Here is a 26,016-nt window from a genome sequence, read left to right as displayed (position 1 = left end):
CTATTTATGCACGTGTTGTAGTACTGGACAGGAGTTAATACAGCTGAGTTTTCCTACCTTTGGATCGTGTATTCCTGAGAGTTGCTGGAATGTTTTCTCCCCCACCATGACGGCGGCCAGATTGGCTGTGTAGGTGGACAGACAGAACAGGCAGAAGATAGCCCAGAGATTCATGAGGAACCGCCCCGTCCAGCACTTAGGAGGTTTAATGGCAGCTGTACGGCCAAACAGGATGGCATAGCAGACATTCAGAGCCGAGGAGAAGGAGAACACCTTATCTCTGTTCCTGCCTCGCGGCGTCATCCCAAACGGGCTGTTCCACTCGTAGATGGTCAGGAACACGGCAGTAACGTGTAGCGAGACGAATATCCCCAGCCACATGGACCAGTGCAGGGGCCACATGAATGCCCCGATGGGCGCGGCCGTATCCCGGGTCCGTACCAGGATGCCCAGAGAGGTGGAGAAGAACGGGGAGGTGAAGTCTATAACCCTGCTCCGGGCCGAGTTGATACTGAAAGATGTGACGGCCAGGTGGGCCGCTCCGCTGAGGAGATCCCCCACCAGCCCTGTCCAGCGTCCGCTCTTAAACCCACCGTACTTGCCGTCGCCTACAATATACAGGTCGAAGTCAAACCCCATGTCCTCCGCCAGTTTCTCCAGTAGATCGACGCAGTAGCCGTAGCAACACTTCTTATACTCCATGGGAATGCTGTCGTTAGGCCCCCGCATCTGGAGGAAGAGAGACTGGAGAAGGGCTGTGTTGTTGGTGAGGGGGTTCAGGCAGAGCTGACCAGCGGGACAGAGACCGTCCTCATCCACCTCCCGGGTGAAGACGAAGGGGTGCTCCACCAGGGTGACCACCCGCAGATGGAGCCGCGACAGGTACCTCCAGTCCCCGCCCTGATAGGATGCCTGTTTGTTAGACCAGGCAACATAGTCCATCAGGGAGGGGTAGAAGGAGAGAGGGAGAAGGAAGGATAGAGAGAGAAAGAAAACATGAGAAAGGTGGAAAAGAGAGGTTAACCGTGGCAGCAGCAGCATTTACATGTTTGGCATCTGACAAGAGGTGGCAAGGAGAGGAATAATAGCACAAACAGGTATGGTACCCAGGCTATAATGTTCTAGTCCAGGCAGCATAGTCCATGAGCTAGGGTTGTAGTACTGGAGTCAACATATTGAGTGTCTTGGTCTTGTGTCGGATACATTGGTACTCGGTCTCGGAAGGCGAGGACTCGTCATTTCTTCCTGGGACCTGCTGAGACCAGCAGAGTAAAAAACTAATAATTATCAGCTTCCATTCAGTCAGAGCATTAAACCGCTTCTCCAGACCACATGGAAACACCTCCTTCATGTCACATGACTATCCTGTTGCCTTTTAAAACCTGGTCTTCCTACTTTACTTGTAACATTACATCATCAAACGTTGTCACGCTTATCAGAATATCCCTGATTCGCTGGTAGGGAAGAGGGAGAATGTCCTTGATGAGCTGGTAGGGCACAGGGAGAATGTCCTTGATGAGCTGGTAGGAAACAGGGAGAATGTCCTTGATGAGTTGGTAGGGCACAGGGAGAAGGTACTTGATGAGCTGGTAGGAAACAGGGAGAATGTCCTTGATGAGCTGGTAGGGCACAGGGAGAATGTACTTGATTTGATGGTAGGGAAGAGGGAGGGAATGTCCTTGATTTGATGGTAGGGAAGAAGGAGAATGTCCTTAATTCGCTGGTAGGGAAGAGGGAGGGAATGTCCTTGATTCGCTGGTAGGGAAGAAGGAGAATGTCCTTGATTCGCTGGTAGGGAAGAGGGAGAATGTCTTTGATTCACTGGTAGGGAAGTGTGGGGGAATTGTTTATAAGTTGAGTGCCTATTATTAGTAAGGGGGGACCAGGGGGAAGTTGTAACATATCTATTAGTAAGGGGAGACCAGGGGGAAGTTGTAACATATCTATTAGTAAGGGGAGGCCAGGGGAAGTTGTAACATATCTATTAGTAAGGGGAGACCAGGGGGAAGTTGTAACATAGGGGAGACCAGGGGAAGTTGTAACATATATATTAGTAAGGGGAGACCAGGGGAAATTGTAACATATCTATTAGTAAGGGGAGACCAGGGGGAAGTTGTAACATATCTATTAGTATGGAGAGACCAGGGGGAAGTTGTAACATATCTATTAGTAAGGGGAGACCAGGGGAAGTTGTAACATAGGGGAGACCAGGGGAAGTTGTAACATATCTATTAGTAAGGGGAGACCAGGGGGAAGTTGTAACATATCTATTAGTAAGGGGAGACCAGGGGGAAGTTGTAACATATCTATTAGTAAGGGGAGACCAGGGGGAAGTTGTAACATACATATTAGTAAGGGGAGACCAGGGGAAGGTGTAACATATCTATTAGTAAGGGGAGACCAGGGGGAAGTTGTAAGATATCTATTAGTAAGGGGAGACCAGGGGAAGTTGTAACATATCTAATAGTAAGGGGAGACCAGGGGAAGTTGTAACATATCTATTAGTAAGGGGAGACCAGGGGAAGTTGTAACATATCTAATAGTAAGGGGAGACCAGGGGAAGTTGTAACATATCTATTAGTAAGGGGAGACCAGGGGAAGTTGTAACATATCTATTAGTAAGGGGAGACCAGGGGAAGTTGTAACATATCTATTAGTAAGGGGAGACCAGGGGGAAGTTGTAACATATCTATTAGTAAGGGGAAACCAGGGAAAGTTGTAACATATCTATTAGTAAGGGGAGACCAGGGGGAAGTTGTAACATATCTATTAGTAAGGGGAGACCAGGGGGAAGTTGTAACATATCTATTAGTAAGGGGAGACCAGGGGAAGTTGTAACATAGGGGAGACCAGGGGGAAGTTGTAACATATCTATTAGTAAGGGGAGACCAGGGGGAAGTTGTAACATAGGGGAGACCAGGGGGAAGTTGTAACATATCTATTAGTAAGGGGAGACCAGGGGGAAGTTGTAACATAGGGGAGACCAGGGGAAGTTGTATCATATCTAATAGTAAGGGGAGACCAGGGGGAAGTTGTAACATATATATTAGTGAGGGGAGACCAGGGGAAGTTGTAACATATATATTAGTGAGGGGAGACCAGGGGGAAGTTGTAACATATCTAATAGTGAGGGGAGACCAGGGGAAGTTGTAACATATATATTAGTGAGGGGAGACCAGGGGGAAGTTGTAACATATATATTAGTGAGGGGAGACCAGGGGAAGTTGTAACATATATATTAGTGAGGGGAGACCAGGGGAAGTTGTAACATATATATTAGTGAGGGGAGACCAGGGGGAAGTTGTAACATATCTATTAGTAAGGGGAGACCAGGGGGAAGTTGTAACATATCTATTAGTAAGGGGAGACCAGGGGGAAGGTAGGAACATATGTTTCTCTGAGCCCCTCCCCCTCCCTCATCTCTCTCTCCTCCTCCCTCTCACCTGTTTGTTGGTCCAGGCAGTGTAGTCCAGTAGCACCCTGTCATGCTTCCATCGGCCCAGTCTGGTCCACATGGGCTTCCCTATGGGGTCTTGTTGCAGGGACCAAATAAAGTGATGGCTCTCAGAGGAGATCACTGTCTCCTCCTGGGACGAGATGAAACCACTCAGACCTTCAAACGACGTGTTGGACAGAAACCTGCAGGGGGAGGGGCAGAGGAACAGATGAGGTTATAGGATAAGGGTACATTTGAGGCTTAGAATTCAGGGGTTGAAGGCCAGAACAGAAAACCACTCAGGTGAATCTGATGTGGGACTGTCTTCTGTTCATGAATCTCAATTAAATCATATAATTCTTTACACCTGCACTTGCAGCTTGAGGACACTGTGACTAAACTACTGCAGCAGACAGCACCGTCTTACCTCACCTAGCTACTGAGATGAGCTCTAAGCTGCACAAGCCTGGTTCATTATGTGCCCTTTTGGCAGGGCCTGAGCCCTGATGCCAGGAAAGGCAAAGAGGGGGTTGTATCTGTGACCTGCTGGTCAAACAGAACCATCATGGGGTCAGACTATATATATCAGTATAATGGGGTCAGACTATAGATATCTCTATCAGGTGGTCAGACTATAGATATCTCTATCAGGGTGTCAGACTATAAATATCTCTATAATGGGGTTAGACTATAGATAACTCAATCATGGGGTCAGACTATATATATCACTATCAGGGGGTCAGACTATAGATATCTCTATCATGATATCAGACTATAGATATCTCTATCAGGGTGTCAGACTATAAATATCTCTATAATGGGGTCAGACTATAGATAACTCAATCATGGGGTCAGACTATAGATATCAGTATCATGGGGTCAGACTATAGATATCTCTATCATGGGGTCAGACTATAGATAACTAACAGGGGGTTAGACTATAGATATCTCTATCAGGGGGTCAGACTATAGATATCACTATCGGGGGGTCAGACTATAGATATCTCTATCATGGGGTCAGACAATAGATATCTCTATCATGGGGTCAGACTATAAATATCTCTATCATGGGGTCAGACTATAGATATCACTATCATGGGGTCAGACTATAGATATCACTATCAGGGGGTCAGACTATAGGTATCTCTATCATGAAATCAGACTATAGATATCTCTATCAGAGTGTCAGACTATAGATATCTCTATAATGGGGTCAGACTATAGATATCTCTATCATGGGGTCAGACTATAAATATCCCTATCAGGGGGTCAGACTGTGTATGTCTGATAGATGGGGCGGCAGGGTAGCCTAGAGTGTTGGACTAGTAACTGAAAGGTTGCAAGTTCAAATCCCCGAGCTGACAAGGTACAAATCTGTCGTTCTGCCCCTTAACAGGCAGTCAACCTACTGTTCCTAGGCTGTCATTGAAAATAAGAATTTGTTCTTAACTGACTTGCCTAGTTAAATTAAGGTAAAATAAATATATTTCACTATTAGGGGGTCAGACTCTATCAGGTGGTCATTTAAAAAAAAAAATGTTTACCTTTAGGCAAGTCAGTTAAGGACATGCTCCACACCTGACTTGAGACAGTAAGGGGGATCTCAGCTCTCTCTGTTTTGGCAAGTTTGTTGTTGTGGAATTTTTATAAGAGACATACAGTATGTCCTCTAGGTTATGTATTTACAGGTGTTGACCAATACAGAGCTTTTGTCCTAAACCACTAGGATTAAATCACCACAATCTTCTTTATTAATGCTTATATCAGAAGTGAATCAGCATCAGTACTGCACCTGGACAGATATTTCCCTGAGGTCATGTTCCTGTTCTGGCTACTCTGTGTATCCATGCAGTTGGTGATGGAGGGGATGAGGGCGAGCTCAGGGGAGCGGTACGCAGCTGACCCCACCACCCGGGCCACCAGCTCCAGCCCATCCTGTACGTAGTGATCCAGGGAGGGAGTCCCCATCCTGCCATGGGCCAGCAGTCCCGCCGGCAACCCCTCGGTCCTCAGCTCCTCCACGTCCTGCGTGTCCCCCAACACCCAGTGGTACTCTGGCAGCATCAGGCCCAGCTTGGTCACCACGTTAAAGATCCTCTTCATGTCCCGGATGTCGCAGCCGAATGTTACGACTGTAGACGTTGACTCCTTGATGGACTCCAGGTATCCCCGTAGAGAGGTCTGGAAGTCAGCCTTGGAGACAGAGCTGTTGCGGTGAGATCCAGAGGAGGTAGTGTAGGTGGTGATGTTGACCACAGAACCCAGGTGGAACTTGGTGTTGTTACGGAGACGAACAAGGAAGCTAGAAATGTTCCACTCCTGACAGAGCAGGAGGCTGACGTCATACCAGCTGTTGATCACCAGCAGGGAGTAGAGCAGCTCCACCTGGGGCAGGGCCGGGTTCTGCATCGGCATCTGGAAATGGAGAGGGTTCTGAAAGGAGGGAGAGAGGGAGGAGAGGAGGCAGAGCGAGAGATACAGTACCAGTCAAAGTGTTTTACTATTTTCTTCATTGTAGAATAATAGTGAAGACATCAAAACAATGAAATAACACATATGGAATCATTTATTAACCAAAAAAGTATTTTTTTTTAATAAAACAATTATTTTAGAATGGGAGATTCTTCAAAGTAGCCACCCTTTGCCTTGATGACAGCTTTGCACAATCTTGGCCTTCTCTCAACTCTCCTCCACTCCTCACTACATGTGCTGCCATAGAAACGGAATCAATAGAACAGGCGTCCCCATTCAAGTCAATGATGGCATAATGGGTGGACTGGTGGCCACTACAAAGAGCAAAGTAGGAAGTAAAAGCAGGAAGTGGACTGGTGGCCATTACATGAGGAACATCAGTTAACATCATTTGATTGAACATTATAAAATTACCATGGAAATTATTACATCACAATACCAGGCAGCCTTTGCCAGTGTACCTGAGAGTTTACCAGTCATATTACCAGGGTTACAGGTTCTATTCATTCTATTTACGAGTCATATTACCAGGGTTACAGGTTCTATTCATTCTATTTACCAGTCATATTACCAGGGTTAGAGGTTCTATTCATTCTATTTACCAGTCATATTACCAGGGTTAGAGGTTCTATTCATTATATTTACCAGTCATATTACCAGGGTTACAGGTTCTATTCATTCTATTTACCAGTCATATTACCAGGGTTAGAGGTTATTTTCATTCTATTTACCAGGGTTACAGGTTCTATTCATTCTATTTACCAGTCATATTACCAGGGTTAGAGGTTCTTTTCATTCTATTTACCAGGGTTACAGATTCTATTCATTCTATTTACCAGTCATATTACCAGGGTTAGAGGTTCTTTTCATTCTATTTACAAGTCATATTACCAGGGTTAGAGGTTATTTTCATTCTATTTACCAGGGTTACAGGTTCTATTCATTCTATTTACCAGTCATATTACCAGGGTTAGAGGTTCTTTTCATTCTATTTACCAGTCATATTACCAGGGTTAGAGGTTCTATTCATTATATTTACCAGTCATATTACCAGGGTTACAGGTTCTATTCATTCTATTTACCAGTCTTATTACCAGGGTTACAGGTTATATTCATTCTATTTACCAGGGTTAGAGGTTCTATTCATTCTATTTACCAGCCATATTACCAGGGTTAGAGGTTCTATTCATTCTATTTACCAGTCATATTACCAGGGTTAGAGGTTCTATTCATTCTATTTACCAGGGTTAGAGGTTATATTCATTCTATTTACCAGTCATATTACCAGGGTTACAGGTTATTTTCATTCTATTTACCAGGGTTACAGGTTCTATTCATTCTATTTACCAGTCATATTACCAGGGTTAGAGGTTCTTTTCATTCTATTTACCAGTCATATTAACAGGGTTAGAGGTTCTTTTCATTCTATTTACCAGTCATATTTCCAGGGTTAGAGGTTCTATTCATTATATTTACCAGTCATATTACCAGGGTTACAGGTTCTATTCATTCTATTTACCAGTCATATTACCAAGGTTAGAGGTTCTATTCATTCTATTTACCAGGGTTAGAGGTTATATTCATTCTATTTACCAGTCATATTACCAGGGTTACAGGTTCTTTTCATTCTATTTACCAGTCATGTTACCAGGGTTACAGGTTCTATTCATTCTATTTACCAGTCATATTACCAGGGTTAGAGGTTCTATTCATTCTATTTACCAGTCATATTACCAGGGTTAGAGGTTCTATTCATTCTATTTACCAGTCATATTACCAGGGTTAGAGGTTCTATTCATTCTATTTACCAGTCATATTACCAGGGTTGGAGGTTCTATTCATTCTATTTACCAGTCATATTACCAGGGTTACAGGTTCTATTCATTCTATTTACCAGTCATATTACCAGGGTTAGAGGTTCTATTCATTCTATTTACCAGTCATATTACCAGGGTTAGAGGTTCTATTCATTCTATTTATCAGTCATATTACCAGGGTTACAGGTTCTATTCACCAGTCATATTACCAGGGTTACAGGTTCTTTTCATTCTATTTACCAGTCATGTTACCAGGGTTACAGGTTCTAATCATTCTATTTACCAGTCATATTACCAGGGTTAGAGGTTCTATTCATTCTATTTCCCAGTCATATTACCAGGGTTACAGGTTCTATTCATTCTATTTACCAGGGTTAGAGGTTCTATTCATTATATTTACCAGTCATATTACCAGGGTTACAGGTTCTATTCATTCTATTTACCAGGGTTAGAGGTTCTATTCATTCTATTTACCAGTCATATTACCAGGGTTAGAGGTTCTATTCATTATATTTACCAGTCATATTACCAGGGTTAGAGGTTCTATTCATTCTATTTACCAGTCATATTACCAGGGTTAGAGGTTCTATTCATTCTATTTACCAGTCATATTACCAGGGTTACAGGTTCTATTCATTCTATTTACCAGGGTTAGAGGTTCTATTCATTCTATTTACCAGTCATATTACCAGGGTTAGAGGTTCTATTAATTCTATTTACCAGTCATATTACCAGGGTTACAGGTTCTATTCATTCTATTTACCAGTCATATTACCAGGGTTAGAGGTTCTATTCATTCTATTTACCAGTCATATTACCAGGGTTACAGGTTCTTTTCATTCTATTTACCAGGGTTACAGGTTCTATTCATTCTATTTACCAGTCATATTACCAGGGTTAGAGGTTCTATTCATTCTATTTACCAGTCATATTACCAGGGTTAGAGGTTCTATTCATTCTATTTACCAGTCATATTACCAGGGTTAGAGGTTCTATTCATTCTATTTACCAGTCATATTATCAGGGTTACAGGTTCTATTCATTCTATTTACCAGTCATATTACCAGGGTTACAGGTTCTATTAATTCTATTTACCAGGGTTACAGGTTCTATTCATTCTATTTACCAGTCATATTACCAGGGTTACAGGTTCTATTCATTCTATTTACCAGTCATATTACCAGGGTTAGAGGTTCTATTCATTCTATTTACCAGTCATATTACCAGGGTTAGAGGTTCTATTCATTCTATTCATCAGTCATATTACCAGGGTTACAGGTTCTATTCATTCTATTTACCAGACATATTACCAGGGTTAGAGGTTCTATTCATTCTATTTACCAGGGTTACAGGTTCTATTCATTCTATTTACCAGTCATATTACCTGGGTTACAGGTTCTATTCATTCTATTTACCAGTCATATTACCAGGGTTAGAGGTTCTATTCATTCTATTTACCAGGGTTACAGGTTCTATTCATTCTATTTACCAGTCATATTACCAGGGTTAGAGGTTCTATTCATTCTCTTTACCAGTCATATTACCAGGGTTAGAGGTTCTATTCATTCTATTTACCAGTCATATTACCAGGGTTACAGGTTCTATTCATTCTATTTACCAGTCATATTACCAGGGTTAGAGGTTCTATTCATTCTATTTACCAGTCATATTACCAGGGTTAGAGGTTCTATTCATTCTCTTTACCAGTCATATTACCAGGGTTAGAGGTTCTATTCATTCTATTTACCAGTCATATTGCCAGTCATATTACCTCTCCCTCTCTCCCTCTTTCTGTCTCTCTCTCTCTCTCACTTTGCTAAATCTGGTGCAATGCATAATTTCTCTGTTTACTGAGACTTACAGTACCAGTCAAAAGTTTGGACACACCTACTCATTTAAGGCTTTTCTTTATTTTTACTATTTTCTACATTGCAGAATAATAGTGAGAACATCAAAACTATGAAATAACACATGAAGTTATGTAGTAACCAAAAAAGAGTTAAACAAATCAAAATATATTTTAGATTCTTCAAAGTAGCCACCCTTTGCCTTGATGACAGTTTTGAACACTTCGCATTCTCTCAACCAGCTTCACCTGGAATGCTTTTCCAACAGTATTTAAGGAGTTCCCACATATAGCACTTGTTGGCTGCTTTTCCTCCACTCTGTGGTCCAACTCATCCCAAACCACCACAATTGGGTTGCGGTCAGGTGATTGTGGAGGCCAGGTCATCTGATGCAGAGCTCCATCACTCTCCTTCTTGGTCAAACAGCCCTTACACAGCCTGGAGGTGTGTTTTGGGTCATTGTCCTGTTGAAAAACAAATGATAGCCCCACTAAGCGCAAACCAGATGTGATGGCGTATTGCTGCAGAATGCTGTGGTAGCCATGTTGGTTAAGTGTGCCTTGAATCCTAAATAAATCACTGACAGTGTCCCCAGCAAAGCACCCACACAACATCACACCTCCTCCTCCATGCTTCATGATGGGAACCATACATTCTGAGATCATCTGTTCACCTACTCTGCATCTCACAAAGACAGGGCGGTTGGAACCAAAAATCTCACATTTGGACTCATCGGACAAAAGGACAGATTTCCACCGGTCTAATGTCCATTGCTTGTGTTTCTTGGCCCAAGCAAGTCTCTTCTTCTTATTGGTGTCCTTTAGTAGTGGTTTATTTTCAGCAATTCGACCGTGAAGGCCTGATTCATGCAATCTCCTCTGAACAGTTGGATGTTGATGTTCAACTCTGTTACTTGAACACTTGAACATTTATTTGGGCTGCATTTCTGAGGCTGGTAAATCTAATGAACTTATCCTCAACAGCAGAGGTAACTCTGGGTCTTCCTTTCCTGTGGCGGTCCTCATTAGAGCCAGTTTCATCATAGCGCTTGATGGTTTTTGCAACTGTTTTTGAGGAAACTTTCAAAGTTCTTGAAATGTTCTGGATTTACTGACCTTCATGTCTTAAAGTAATGATGGACTGTCGTTTCTCTTTGCTTATTAGAGCTGTTCTTGCCATAATATGGACTTGATCTTTTACCAAATATGGCTATCTTCTGTATACCACCCCTACCTTATCACAACACAACTGATTGGCTCAAACGCATTAAGGACGACAGAATTCTACAAAATAAATGTTAACAAGGCACACCTGTTAATTGAAATGCATTCCAGGTGACGACCTCATGAAGCTGGTTGAGAGAATGTGAGTGTGCAAAGCTGTCATCAAAGCAAAAGGTGGCTACTTTAAATAATATCAAATATCAAATGTATTTAGATTTGTTTAATACTTTTTTGGTTACTAAATGATTCCATGTGTTAATTCATAGTTGTGATGTCTTCACTATTATTCTACAATGTAGAAAATAGAACAAATAAGGAATCACACTTGAATGAGTAGGTGTGTCCAGTAGGTGTGTCCAAACTGTTGACTGGTACTGTATGTTCCTGTTGTACATTGTCCAAATAAATAATAATAATACAGAGACTGATGTTTGTAGTTCTGATGTCTGTGCTTGTAGTCCTCTGATGTCTGTACGTGTAGTTCTCATATGTCTATACTTGTAGTCCTCTGATGTCTGTACGTGTAGTCCTCTGATGTCTGTGCTTGTAGTCCTCTGATGTCTGTACGTGTAGTTCTCATATGTCTGTACTTGTAGTCCTCTGATGTCTGTACGTGTAGTTCTCATATGTCTGTACTTGTAGTCCTCTGATGTCTGTACGTGTAGTCCTCTGATGTCTGTACGTGTAGTTCTCATATGTCTGTACTGGTAGTCCTCTGATGTCTGTACGTGTAGTTCTCATATGTCTGTACTTGTAGTCCTCTGATGTCTGTACTTGTAGTCCTCTGATGTCTGTACGTGTAGTTCTCATATGTCTGTACTTGTAGTCCTCTGATGTCTGTACGTGTAGTTCTCATATGTCTGTACTTGTAGTCCTCTGATGTCTGCACTTGTAGTCCTCTGATGTCTGTACTTGTAGTCCTCTGATGTCTGTACGTGTAGTTCTCATATGTCTGTACTTGTAGTCCTCTGATGTCTGTACTTGTAGTCCTCTGATGTCTGTACGTGTAGTTCTCATATGGCTGTACTTGTAGTCCTCTGATATCTGTGCTTGTAGTCCTCTGATGTCTGTGCGTGTAGTTCTCATATGTCTGTACTTGTAGTCCTCTGGTGTCTGTGCTTGTAGTCCTCTGCTGTCTGTACTTGTAGTCATCTGGGGTCTGTACTTGTAGTCCTCTGGTGTCTGTACTTGTAGTCTTCTGGTGTCTGTACGTGTAGTCTTCTGGTGTCTGTACTTGTAGTCTTCTGATGTCTGTACTTGTAGTCCTCTGATGTCTGTACATGTAGTCCTCGGATGTCTGTACTTGTAGTCCTCGGATGTCTGTACTTGTAGTCCTCGGATGTCTGTACTTGTAGTCCTCGGATGTCTGTACTTGTTGTCCTCTGATGTCTGTACTTCTAGCACTGACTTTGGCAGTAGTTTGCAAAGGAGCCGAAAGATCAATGCTATGGTTAGTTTCCTTCCAGAGGTCAGCAAGTTTTATATTAGGCTAATTGATCCTAAATTCTGCCCAATGCAAAATCACTACATGATCAAGATTTGTCTAATTGCCTCAATTGGTTTAATCCTTCTCCATTAACATGGAAATTCAACAATCCTTATTCATCTGCATAATTTACTACCGAGCCTAAATGGGTCCTGTAGAGTGTGACAGAAATACTAGCAGAAGCATTAAATGATCTGACAAAGGAGATGGTTCCAGAACCTGTCAGCAATAAACAAACTCAATAAATGATCTGACAAAGGAGATGGTTCCAGAACCTGTCAGCAATAAACAAACTCAATAAATGATCTGACAAAGGAGATGGTTCCAGAACCTGTCAGCAATAAACAAACTCAATAAATAATCTGACAAAGGAAATGGTTCCAGAACCTGTCAGCAATAAACAAACTCAATAAATGATCTAACAAAGGAGATGGTTCCAGAACCTGTCAGCAATAAACAAACTCAATAAATGATCTAACAAAGGAGATGGTTCCAGAACCTGTCAGCAATAAACAAACTCAATAAATAATCTGACAAAGGAAATGGTTCCAGAACCTGTCAGCAATAAACAAATTCAATAAATAATCTAACAAAGGAGATGGTTCCAGAACCTGTCAGCAATAAACAAACTCAATAAATGATCTAACAAAGGAGATGGTTCCAGAACCTGTCAGCAATAAACAAACTCAATAAATGATCTGACAAAGGAGATGGTTCCAGAACCTGTCAGCAATAAACAAACTCAATAAATGATCTGACAAAGGAGATGGTTCCAGAACCTGTCAGCAATAAACAAACTCAATAAATGATCTAACAAAGGAGATGGTTCCAGAACCTGTCAGCAATAAACAAACTCAATAAATGATCTAACAAAGGAGATGGTTCCAGAACCTGTCAGCAATAAACAAACTCAATAAATAATCTGACAAAGGAAATGGTTCCAGAACCTGTCAGCAATAAACAAACTCAATAAATAATCTAACAAAGGAGATGGTTCCAGAACCTGTCAGCAATAAACAAACTCAATAAATGATCTGACAAAGGAGATGGTTCCAGAACCTGTCAGCAATAAACAAACTCAATAAATAATCTGACAAAGGAAATGGTTCCAGAACCTGTCAGCAATAAACAAACTCAATAAATGATCTGACAAAGGAGATGGTTCCAGAACCTGTCAGCAATAAACAAACTCAATAAATGATCTGACAAAGGAGATGGTTCCAGAACCTGTCAGCAATAAACAAACTCAATAAATGATCTAACAAAGGAGATGGTTCCAGAACCTGTCAGCAATTAACAAACTCAATAAATGATCTAACAAAGGAGATGGTTCCAGAACCTGTCAGCAATTAACAAACTCAATAAATGATCTAACAAAGGAGATGGTTCCAGAACCTGTCAGCAATAAACAAATTCAATAAATGATCTAACAAAGGAGATGGTTCCAGAACCTGTCAGCAATTAACATTCTAAAAGCAAATGGATGGATTGCCTCTGTATACTGGCAGCTGCAGATTCCGTCTCCAACTAAACTGTATATCCTTAGCCTCCATCACCAGCCCTGGTGCTAAACCCCACTATAAAACTAACTTTCCCCAAAACCCCTATGTCCAAGTAACACTTCCTCCAGTGTCTCCAGAAAGGGGAGATTCCTTAACGTGGGTCCATGTCTGTTAGTGCTCTTGCCAAATCTGTTGATGTTATTGGCATGGCAATTAGTGACAAGGAGTTAGCATGATAGCACGACCAGACTGGCACTCAGGCTAGATATTCTTGCATTTAACAATGTAGAGGACTTTGGGGGAGGGTTATGCTAAGCTAACATATGGAATTGTTTTACAATGGTCATACCAAGGATCATTTAGCTATTTGATTTGAGGTTTAGGAGTTTAAGATATAATTATTTATTTTGTAAAACTCAGCAAAAAAAATATGTCCTCACACTGTCAACTTAGTTCATTTTCAGCAAACTTAACATGTGTAAATATTTTTATGAACATAACAAGATTCAACAACTGAGACATAAACTGAACAAGTTCCACAGACATGATGTGACTAACAGAAATTTAATAATTTGTCCCTGAACAAAGGGGGGGTCAAAATCAAAGTAACAGTCAGTATCTGGTGTGGCCACCAGCTGCATTAAGTACTGCAGTGCATCTCCTCCTCATGGACTGCATCATATTTGCCAGTTCTTGCTGTGAGATGTTACCCCACTCTTCCACCAAGGCACCTGCAAGTTCCCGGATATTTCTGGGGGGAATGGCCCTAGTCCTCACCCTCCGATCCAACAGGTCCCAGACGTCCTCAAAGGGATTGAGATCCAGGCTCTTCGCTGGCCTTGGCTGAACACTGACATTCCTGTCTTGCAGGAAACAACACACAGAACAAGCAGTGTGACTGGTGGCATTGTCATGCTGGAGGGTCATGTCAGGATGAGCCTGCAGGAAGGGTACCACATGAGGGAGGAGGATGTCTTCCCTGTAACGCACAGCATTGAGATTGCCTGCAATGACAACAAGCTCAGTCCGATGGTGCTGTGACAACACCGCCCCAGACTATGACGGACCCTCCACCTCCAAATCGATCCCGCTCCAGAGTACAGGCCTCAATGTAATGCTCATTCCTTCAACGATAAACAGAAATCTGACCATCACCCCTGGTGAGACAAAACCATGACTTGCCAGTGAAGAGCACTTTTTGCCAGTCCTGTCTGGTCCAGTGATGGTGGGTTTGTGCCCATAGGCGACGGTGTTTCCGGTGATGTCTGGATGTCTGGTGAGGACCTGCCTTACAACAGGCCTACAAGCCCTCAGTCTAGCCTCTCTCAGCCTATGTACTTGTAGTCCTCTGAGCACTGATGGAGGGATTGTGCGTTCCTGGTGTAACTCAGGCAGTTGTTGTTGCCATCTTGCATCTGTCCCGCACGCATGATGTTCGGATGTACCGATCCTGTGCAGGTGTTGTTACACGTGGTCTGCCACTGCGAGGACGATCAGCTGTCCATCCTGTCTCCCGGTAGCGCTGTCTTAGGCGTCTCACAGTACGGACATTGCAATTTATTGCCCTGGCCACATCTGCAATCCTCATGCCTCCTTGCAGCATGCCAAAGGCACGTTCACGCAGATGAGCAGGGACCCTGGGCATCTTTCTTTTGGAGTCAGTAGAAAGGCCTCTTTAGTGTCCCAAGTTTTCATAACTTTGACCTTAATTGCCTACCGTCTGTAAGCTGTTAGTGTCTTAACGACCGTTCCACTAGTGCATGTTCATTAATTGTTCATGGTTCATTGAACAAGCAATGGAAACATTGTTTAAACTCTTTACAATGAAGATCTGTGAAGTAATTTGGATTTTTAAGAATTATCTTTGGCCTTACTGCTATTAGTCCATAGAAACACATTGAATTTGGCCTTACTGCTATTAGTCCATAGAAACACATTGAATTTGGCCTTACTGCTAATAGCCCATAGAAACACATTGAATTTGTCCTTACTGCTATTAGCCCATAGAAACACATTGAATTTGGCCTTACTGCTATTAGCCCATAGAAACACATTGAATTTGGCCTTACTGCTATTAGCCCATAGAAACACATTGAATTTGGCCTTACTGCTATTAGCCCATAGAAACACATTGAATTTGGCCTTACTGCTATTAGCCCATAGAAACACATTGAATTTGGCCTTACTGCTATTAGCCCATAGAAACACATTGAATTTGGCCTTACTGCTAATAGCCCATAGAAACACATTGAATTTGGCCTTACTGCTATTAGCCCATAGAAACACATTGAATTTGGCCTTACTGCTATTAGCCCATAGAAACACATTGAATTTGGCCTTATTGCTATTAGCCCATAGAAACACATTGAATTTGGCCTTACTGCTATTAGCCCATAGAAACACATTGAATTTGGCCTTACTGCTATTAGCCCATAGAAACACATTGAATTTGGCCTTACTGCTATTAGCCCATAGAAACACATTGAATTTGGCCTTACTGCTATTAGCCCATAGAAACACATTGAATTTGGCCTTACTGCTATTAGCCCATAGAAACACATTGAATGACTGTTAATCGCCCCCAAAATGTAACTATGTCCTATGTCTGAAGTATTTAAGAAAGGTCAGGAAACTATATATATATATATACCTGGGTCCTGCTGTTTTTCTTTTGTGTGCACTCCAGGGAACTCTTCATGTATTATACGTAAGAGGTAATATTTTGATTTTATTTTACACAATGGTATCAATTTCAAAGCGTTTGTCGAGGTTCATCCTTCTGCCATCGGAGTTGCAGTTTCTCGTTTCTCCAGTTTATGTACAGTACGTACAGCATGGGTCAAAGTGTCCGTGGAGGACCGCCCATTCTCCCGTAAAGTTAGTTTTTTATAAATCCCAAAGTTTACTTAGAAATGTGCCTAAGCAACATTTATAAACTAGGCCCCAGATCTCTCCAGAGGGGCAGGATGAGATGCTTAGTGAGGCTGAATAATCTCCCCATGGTGCCGGGTATATAGTGAAGTCTACTTCTTGTAAATGACAGACAGAAAACAGACTAATCTACTCACACTAAAGAAGAAGCTCTTCATCTCTTCATGGTTTCATCTCCAAACGGCAAAACAAATGCAGGACGTCTTGCCAGTGTAGAGTTCTAAATGACCTGATAGGTCCTGCCGTTCATTACAGTAGAGTTCTAAATGACCTGATAGGTCCTGCCGTTCATTACAGTAGAGTTCTAAATGACCTGATAGGTCCTGCCGTTCATTACAGTAGAGTTCTAAATGACCTGATAGGTCCTGCCGTTCATTACAGTAGAGTTCTAAATGACCTGATAGGTCCTGCCGTTCATTACAGTAGAGTTCTAAATGACCTGATAGGTCCTGCCGTTCATTACAGTAGAGTTCTAAATGACCTGATAGGTCATGCCGTTCATTACAGTAGAGTACTAAATGACCTGATAGGTCCTGCCGTTCATTACAGTAGAGTTCTAAATGACCTGATAAGTCCTGCCGTTCATTACATTAGAGTTCTAAATGACCTGATAGGTCCTGTCGTTCATTACAGTAGAGTTCTAAATGACCTGATAGGTCCTGCCGTTCATTACAGTAGAGTTCTAAATGACCTGATAGGTCCTGCCGTTCATTACAGTAGAGTTCTAAATGACCTGATAGGTCCTGCCGTTCATTACAATAGAGTTCTAAATGACCTGATAGGTCCTGCCGTTCATTACAGTAGAGTTCTAAATGACCTGATAGGTCCTGCCGTTCATTACAGTAGAGTTCTAAATGACCTGATAGGTCCTGCCGTTCATTACAGTAGAGTTCTAAATGACCTGATAGGTCCTGCCGTTCATTACAGTAGAGTTCTAAATGACCTGATAGGTCCTGCCGTTCATTACAGTAGAGTTCTAAATGACCTGATAGGTCCTGCCGTTCATTACAGTAGAGTTCTAAATGACCTGATAGGTCCTGCCGTTCATTACAGTAGAGTTCTAAATGACCTGATAGGTCCTGCCGTTCATTACAGTAGAGTTCTAAATGACCTGATAGGTCCTGCCGTTCATTACAGTAGAGTTCTAAATGACCTGATAGGTCCTGCCGTTCATTACAGTAGAGTTCTAAATGACCTGATAGGTCCTGCCGTTCATTACAGTAGAGTTCTAAATGACCTGATAGGTCCTGCCGTTCATTACAGTAGAGTTCTAAATGACCTGATAGGTCCTGCCGTTCATTACAGTAGAGTTCTAAATGACCTGATAGGTCCTGCCGTTCATTACAGTAGAGTTCTAAATGACCTGATAGGTCCTGCCGTTCATTACAGTAGAGTTCTAAATGACCTGATAGGTCATGCCGTTCATTACAGTAGAGTTCTAAATGACCTGATAGGTCCTGCCGTTCATTACAGTAGTTGGAAGAAAACGGACTGAAACAGGGAGGGAGTGTCTGCAAATTGTCAAAGAAGTGCTCATTTTGGTTTTCCGTTGCAAAATGTTTTGCCCTGATGAATATGACCCAGATAAAAGCCGATTTATGCTTGATCCAGAAATGCGGTCAGAGGCTCCGTACGGAGTGTGTGATACAACTGTGTAGCACGGGGAGGCTTGCGGAGGTCAAATCAAGCTCCATACCGCATCACCGTGCGACCCCGAAATGTTGTAACATTGTGGAGGGCTTCATATATAGCTCCACATTGACATAATTGTTAGGGTTGGCTCGGTATGTCCTGTATAGACAAAAAATAATTTCCTTGACAACTTCCTTCACAACAACTCCAATCTGTGAAGCACAAGAAGTGTGAACGCCCTGTCTTCTGCAGAGCCCGCATCACAGCAAACGCTGTATGGCCAACACAGAATCCAGAATTACCATTAATCTGCATTAACTCATTGCGCTGTTCAGCCAGCATCAACGTAATGGAACCACTATGGAAAGTAAACTTCAAGAGGAGTTTTTTCTAGCCTGGGTCCCATATCTGTTTGTGCTTTCTTGCCAACCCCTTATGGATTGTTTGGCATGACAATGACAGCAATGGAGTTGATAGGAGCACAGACAGATCTCAGATCAGGGTATAGAAGGAGACAACAGATCTGGGACCTGGGTATAGAAGGAGACAACAGATCTGGGACCTGGGTATAGAAGGAGACAACAGATCTGGGACCAGGGTAAATGTCCCCCCAAAGCAAGTGTTTGCTCCTTCCTGTCCCGTTGAATGATTTGACAATTGTCTGACAGATTGACAATGATCTAATATTAGCCCTGCAGTGAGTATTACAGTCTTACAGTCTGTAACCAGAATATTAGCCCTGTTGTGAGTATTATGGTCTGACAGTCTGTAACCAGAATATTAGCCCTGCAGTGAGTATTACAGTCTGTAACCAGAATATTAGCCCTGTCGTGAGTATTACAGTCTGACAGTCTGTAACCAGAATATTAGCCCTGTCGTGAGTATTACAGTCTGACAGTCTGTAACCAGAATATTAGCCCTGTAGTGAGTATTACAGTCTGACAGTCTGTAACCAGAATATTAGCCCTGTCGTGAGTATTACAGTCTGACAGTCTGCAACCAGAATATTAGCCCTGCAGTGAGTATTACAGTCTGACAGTCTGTAACCAGAATATTAGCCCTGGAGTGAGTATTACAGTCTGACAGTCTGTAACCAGAATATTAGCCCTGTCATGAGTATTACAGTCTGACAGTCTGTAACCAGAATATTAGCCCTGTCGTGAGTATTACAGTCTGACAGTCTGTAACCAGAATATTAGCCCTGTCGTGAGTATTACAGTCTGACAGTCTGTAACCAGAATATTAGCCCTGTCGTGAGTATTACAGTCTGACAGTCTGTAACCAGAATATTAGCCATGTCGTGAGTATTACAGTCTGACAGTCAGTAACCAGAATATTAGCCCTGCAGTGAGTATTACAGTCTGACAGTCTGTAACCAGAATATTAGCCCTGTCGTGAGTATTACAGTATTACAGTCTGTAACCAGAATATTATCCCTGTCGTGAGTATTACAGTCTGACAGTCTGTAACCAGAATATTAGCCCTGTAGTGAGTATTACAGTCTGACAGTCTGTAACCAGAATATTAGCCCTGCAGTGAGTATTACAGTCTTGTCAGTTGGAAGTGCATTAAGACCAACATAGTATCCATGTGGTTAGTGTCCGCCCTGAAAGTGTGGGTATGACCAGTCTTTGATCCAGGTCAAGTTGTAACAAGGACTCTAAAAGCTCCATTTGGCACTCAGAATGAATTAGCTGGATTAGGGGTAAGACCCTGAGACAGACGAGTGTCCTATCCAGAAGGTGTACTTATACGTACATGAAGCGGTCTCACACCCTACGGTGTGAACCATGACAGGACATGAATTGCTTTACTTACCATACCAGTCAATAGTTTGGACACACCTACTCATTACAGGGTTTTTTATTTATTTTTACTATTTTCTACAACCCAGAATAATAGTGAACACATCAAAACTATGACTCTTCAAAGTAGCCACTATTTGCCTTGATAACAGCTTTGCACACTCTTGGCATTCTCTTAACCAGCTTCATGAGGTAGTCACCTGGAATGCATTTTAATTAACACGTGTGCCTTGTTAAAAGTTAATTTGTGGAATTTCTATCCATCTTAATGCATTTGAGTTGTGTTGTGACAAGGTAGGGGTGGTATACAGAAGATAGGCATATTTGGTAAAAGACCAAGTCCATATTATAGCAAGAACAGCTCATATAGTCAAAGAGAAAAGTGCAGTCGCAAAAACCATGAAGCACTATGATGAAACTGGCTCTAATGAGGACCCCCACAGGAAAGGAAGACCCAGAGTTACCTCTGCTGCAGAGGATACGTTCATTAGAGTTACAAGCCTCAGAAATTGCAGCTCAAATAACTGCTTCACAGAGTTCAAGTAACAGACACATCTCAACATCAACTGTTCAGAGGAGACTGTGTGAATCAGGCCTTCAAGGTTGAATTGCTGTAAAAAAAAAACACGACTAAAAGGTCAACAATAATAAGAAGAGACTTGCTTGGGCCAAGAAACACGAGCAATGGAATATCAGACCGGTGGAAATCTGTCCTTTAGTCTGATGTGTCCAAATTTGGATTTTTGGTTCCAACCTCTGTGTCTTTATGAGACACTGAGTAGGTGAACGGATGATCTCCATGTGTGGTTCCCACCGTGAAGCATGGAGAGGGTGTTGTGATATTATGTGGGTGCTTTGCTGGTGATACTGTCGTTGATTTATTTAGGATTCAAGGCACACTTAACCAATATGCATACCACAGTATTCTGCAGCGATATACCATCCCATCTGGTTTGCGCTTAGTGGGACTATCATTTGTTTTTCAACAGTACAATGACCCAAAACACACCTCCAGGCTGTGTAAGGTCTATTTGACCAAGCTCTGATGAAGCTCTGCATCAGATGACCTGGCCTCCACAATCACCCGACCTCAAACCATTTGAGATGGTTTGGGATGAGTTGAACCGCAGAGTGAAGGAAAAGCAGCCAACAAGTGCTCAGCATATGTGGGAACTCTTTCAAGACTGTTGGAAGAACATTCCTCATGAAGCTGGTTGAGAGAATGCCAAGGGTGTGCAAAGCTGTCAATAAGGCAAAGGGTGGCTACTTTGAAGAGTCTCAAATATAACATATATTTTGAACACTTTTGGGGTTACTACCTGATTCCATATGTGTTATCTTATAGTTTTGATGTTTTCACTATTATTCTACAATGTAGAAAATAATACAAATAGAGAAAAACCAATGAAAGAGTAGTTCACTATGAGATATGGGCCCTGGTCAGTAGTTCACTATGTAGCTATGGGCCCTGGTCAGTAGTTCATTATGTAGCTATGGGCCCTGGTCAGTAGTTCACTATGTAGATACGGGCCCTGGTCAGTAGTTCACTATGTAGATACGGGCCCTGGTCAGTAGTTCACTATGTAGCAACGGGCCCTGGTCAGTAGTTCATTATGTAGATACGGGCCCTGGTCAGTAGTTCACTATGTAGCTATGGGCCCTGGTCAGTAGTTCACTATGTAGATACGGGCCCTGGTCAGTAGTTCACTATGTAGCTATGGGCCCTGGTCAGTAGTTCACTATGTAGATACGGGCCCTGGTCAGTAGTTCATTATGTAGCTATGGGCCCTGGTCAGTAGTTCACTATGTAGATATGGGCCCTGGTCAGTAGTTCATTATGTAGCTATGGGCCCTGGTCAGTAGTTCACTATGTAGATACGGGCCCTGGTCAGTAGTTCACTATGTAGATACGGGCCCTGGTCAGTAGTTCACTATGTAGCAACGGGCCCTGGTCAGTAGTTCACTATGTAGATACGGGCCCTGGTCAGTAGTTCACTATGTAGCAACGGGCCCTGGTCAGTAGTTCACTATGTAGATACGGGCCCTGGTCAGTAGTTCACTATGTAGATATGGGCCCTGGTCAGTAGTTCACTATGTAGCTATGGGCCCTGGTCAGTAGTTCACTATGTAGCTATGGGCCCTGGTCAGTAGTTCATTATGTAGCTATGGGCCCTGGTCAGTAGTTCACTATGTAGATATGGGCCCTGGTCAGTAGTTCATTATGTAGCTATGGGCCCTGGTCAGTAGTTCATTATGTAGATATGGGCCCTGGTCAGTAGTTCAGTATGTAGCAACGGGCCCTGGTCAGTAGTTCACTATGTAGATATGGGCCCTGGTCAGTAGTTCACTATGTAGATATGGGCCCTGGTCAGTAGTTCACTATGTAGATACGGGCCCTGGTCAGTAGTTCACTATGTAGATATGGGCCCTGGTCAGTAGTTCACTATGTAGCTATGGGCCCTGGTCAGTAGTTCACTATGTAGCTATGGGCCCTGGTCAGTAGTTAATTATGTAGCTATGGGCCCTGGTCAGTAGTTCACTATGTAGATATGGGCCCTGGTCAGTAGTTCATTATGTAGCTATGGGCCCTGGTCAGTAGTTCATTATGTAGATATGGGCCCTGGTCAGTAGTTCAGTATGTAGCAACGGGCCCTGGTCAGTAGTTCACTATGTAGATATGGGCCCTGGTCAGTAGTTCACTATGTAGATATGGGCCCTGGTCAGTAGTTCACTATGTAGATATGGGCCCTGGTCAGTAGTTCACTATGTAGCAATGGGCCCTGGTCAGTAGTTCACTATGTAGGGAATAGGGTGCCATGTGGGACACATCAAACAACAGACCACTGTTCTAGTTGTTGTTCAATATTCATTGACATGCAGTAAAAAGCTATTAAAATGACTAATGAGTGTGTAGATCTAACCCCTATGCTGCCATGATGCTGGGGTAGAGACTAACAGAGAGATCCCAGGGGGTGTAGATCTAACCACTATGCTGCCATGATGCTGGGGTAGAGACTAATAGAGATCCCACGGGGTGTAGATCTAACCACTATGCTGACATGATGCTGGGGGTAGAGACTAACAGAAAGATCCCAGGGGGTGTAGATCTAACCACTATGCTGCCATAATGCTGAGGTAGAGACTAATAGAGAGATCCCAGGGGGTGTAGATCTAACCACTATGCTGCCATGATGCTGGGGTAGAGACTAACAAAGAGATCCCAGGGGGTGTAGATCTAACCACTATGCTGCCATGATGCTGGGGTAGAGACTAACAGAGAGATCCCAGGGGGTATAGATCTAACCACTATGCTACCATGATGCTGAGGGTAGAGACTAACAGAGAGATCCCAGGGGGTGTAGATCTAACCACTATGCTGCCATGATGCTGAGGTAGAGACTAATAGAGAGATCCCAGGGGGTGTAGATCTAACCACTATGCTGCCATGATGCTGGGGTAGAGACTAACAGAGAGATCCCAGGGGGTGTAGATCTAACCACTATGCTGCCATGATGCTGGGGTAGAGACTAATAGAGAGATCCCAGGGGGTGTAGATCTAACCACTATGCTGCCATGATGCTGGAGTAGAGACTAACAGAGATATCCCAGGGGGTGTAGATCTAACCATTATGCTGCCATGATGCTGGGGTAGAGACTAACAGAGAGATCCCAGGGGGTGTAGATCTAACCATTATGCTGCCATGATGCTGGGGTAGAGACTAACAGAGAGATCCCAGGGGGTGTAGATCTAACCACTATGCTGCCATGATTCTGGGGTAGAGACAAACAGAGAGATCCCAGGGGGTGTAGATCTAACCACTATGCTGCCATGATGCTGGGGTAGAGACAAACAGAGAGATCCCAGGGGGTGTAGATCTAACCACTATGCTGCCATGATGCTGGGGTAGAGACTAACAGAGAGATCCCAGGGGGTGTAGATCTAACCACTATGCTGCCATGATGCTGGGGTAGAGACTAATAGAGAGATCCCAGGGGGTGTAGATCTAACCACTATGCTGCCATGATGCTGGAGTAGAGACTAACAGAGATATCCCAGGGGGTGTAGATCTAACCATTATGCTGCCATGATGCTGGGGTAGAGACTAACAGAGAGATCCCAGGGGGTGTAGATCTAACCATTATGCTGCCATGATGCTGGGGTAGAGACTAACAGAGAGATCCCAGGGGGTGTAGATCTAACCACTATGCTGCCATGATTCTGGGGTAGAGACAAACAGAGAGATCCCAGGGGGTGTAGATCTAACCACTATGCTGCCATGATGCTGGGGTAGAGACAAACAGAGAGATCCCAGGGGGTGTAGATCTAACTATGCTGCCATGATGCTAGAGAAAGATCCCAGGGTTTTTGCCCTAGCACTACACAGCTAATTCAAATAACTAATTAATCTTCAAGCTTTGATTATTTTAAACAGCTGTGTAGTGCTAGGGCAAAAAATAAAAGTTGTGGGGGTGCGTGTGTTTGTGTGTGTGTTTGTGTGTGTGTGTGTGTGTGTGTGTGTGTGTGTGTGTGTGTGTGTGTGTGTGTGTGTGTGTGTGTGTGTGTGTGTGTGTGTGTGTGTGTGTGTGTGCTGTGATATTTGTGGGATAGATTGTTTATGGAGTGTGAATTTAGCTGCCCATGTTACACAGGACAAGTTTATAAAAAATACAAACATTTACTTGTCGAGTTGAAATCTCAAAAGCAGCACGAGGAGTCCTGTCGGTGATGCTGAATTAACAAACCGTTCCTTCTTCAACTGTCCATGGTTGTACTTTCTAAACTTGAGGGCTCTGTTCATACACCACACACGGCAAAGACAATATTATGCTAATATTACATTAGTGTTTTAAGCCAACAGACATTAACTGCCTTACCTTACTCTGCCGTTTGAATACGTTCTGGACAACACTGATGACAGGAATCTGAAGCGTTGACGCGATGAATTCCAACTTCACCAGGTCGTCCCTGGTCTGAGGGAAAGCCATCATAGCAGAAACTCCTTGGACTATAACAGTATGACAAACACTCTGCAGAAACGACATGGGGTCTTCACAGACCGGGGTAGAGGAGGAGAACGTGGGTAATTCCCCGAGCCCCGCGTCCACAGCCATCACTACCTCCAATGAGAGGTTATATGGTAACAGACCGGCCATGCGATTCAACGTCTCCGTGGCTAATAGGATCGAGTCCCTCGGCATGAACACACTTCTCTCACTCTCGTTCTGTTTGTACATGTTCTTACTTTTACACCCCCTGTCCTTGTGTTGGCTGTTTATCGACGCCCTAGTCCCTAGGCTGCGTAAATCGTGTTCATTGACACTTTTGGTAATATTTTCCAACTGTCTCTCCACTGCTTCCCTCGTGCCGCCGTGTATATCCCATTCATCAACCGGGACAGGGGTTTCTTTACCGCCTCTGAAGGTGGAAACGTGGCTGAAGAGCCGCGGCTGCAGTTGCAGGGCCCCCACGCGCACCGTGTGCCCAATCCGATTGAGGATTTGACAAGGCTGCGGGTGGGAGAGACACACTGGAATCAGAACGCACAACAGCAAGGTGCATGGTGCGAGCATAGGGAGCAGCACAAACCGGACAAACGCAACCCAAATCCTGAGCCCCGTCATCACGCAACAGGGACCTCCGACCACACCGAAAAACGGATCTCCACTCGTTCCCCTGCACCTCTTGATGTCCCAGCGCAGCACCGGTTAGATCTCTCCGTCTCCCATGTAATGATCTCGGTCAGACACCAACAGGAGGGAGCGCGGCCATAACTCACGCACACACAAATATTGACCAAACCTGCAGCTTTTCATCTAAAAATATTATAAATAAATGCATTTATATAAGAAAATTATCGAGTTTCC

The 26,016-nt window shown here is 43.2% G+C and overlaps 1 protein-coding gene across 1 annotated transcript; it reads right to left on the bottom strand.

Annotated features, from left to right (window-relative positions):
• On the bottom strand, positions 1-25,803 carry LOC110524932 (glutamate receptor, ionotropic, N-methyl-D-aspartate 3A). Its single transcript, XM_090236579.1, has 4 exons — positions 25,027-25,803; positions 5,229-5,869; positions 3,444-3,639; positions 1-912 (listed from the first exon to the last, which is right to left on the bottom strand). Exons 1-4 carry the CDS (start codon positions 25,771-25,773, stop codon positions 1-3), a joined length of 2,496 nt encoding a protein of 831 aa, XP_090092705.1. The 5' UTR covers positions 25,774-25,803.
• Positions 25,804-26,016: the final 213 nt, after the last annotated feature.

Source organism: Oncorhynchus mykiss, chromosome 5 (genome assembly GCF_057628025.1).
Source record: "Oncorhynchus mykiss isolate SJ-2025 chromosome 5, ASM5762802v1, whole genome shotgun sequence".
Lineage (NCBI taxonomy): Eukaryota > Metazoa > Chordata > Actinopteri > Salmoniformes > Salmonidae > Oncorhynchus > Oncorhynchus mykiss.
This window is presented reverse-complemented; position numbering and strand designations above follow the sequence as displayed.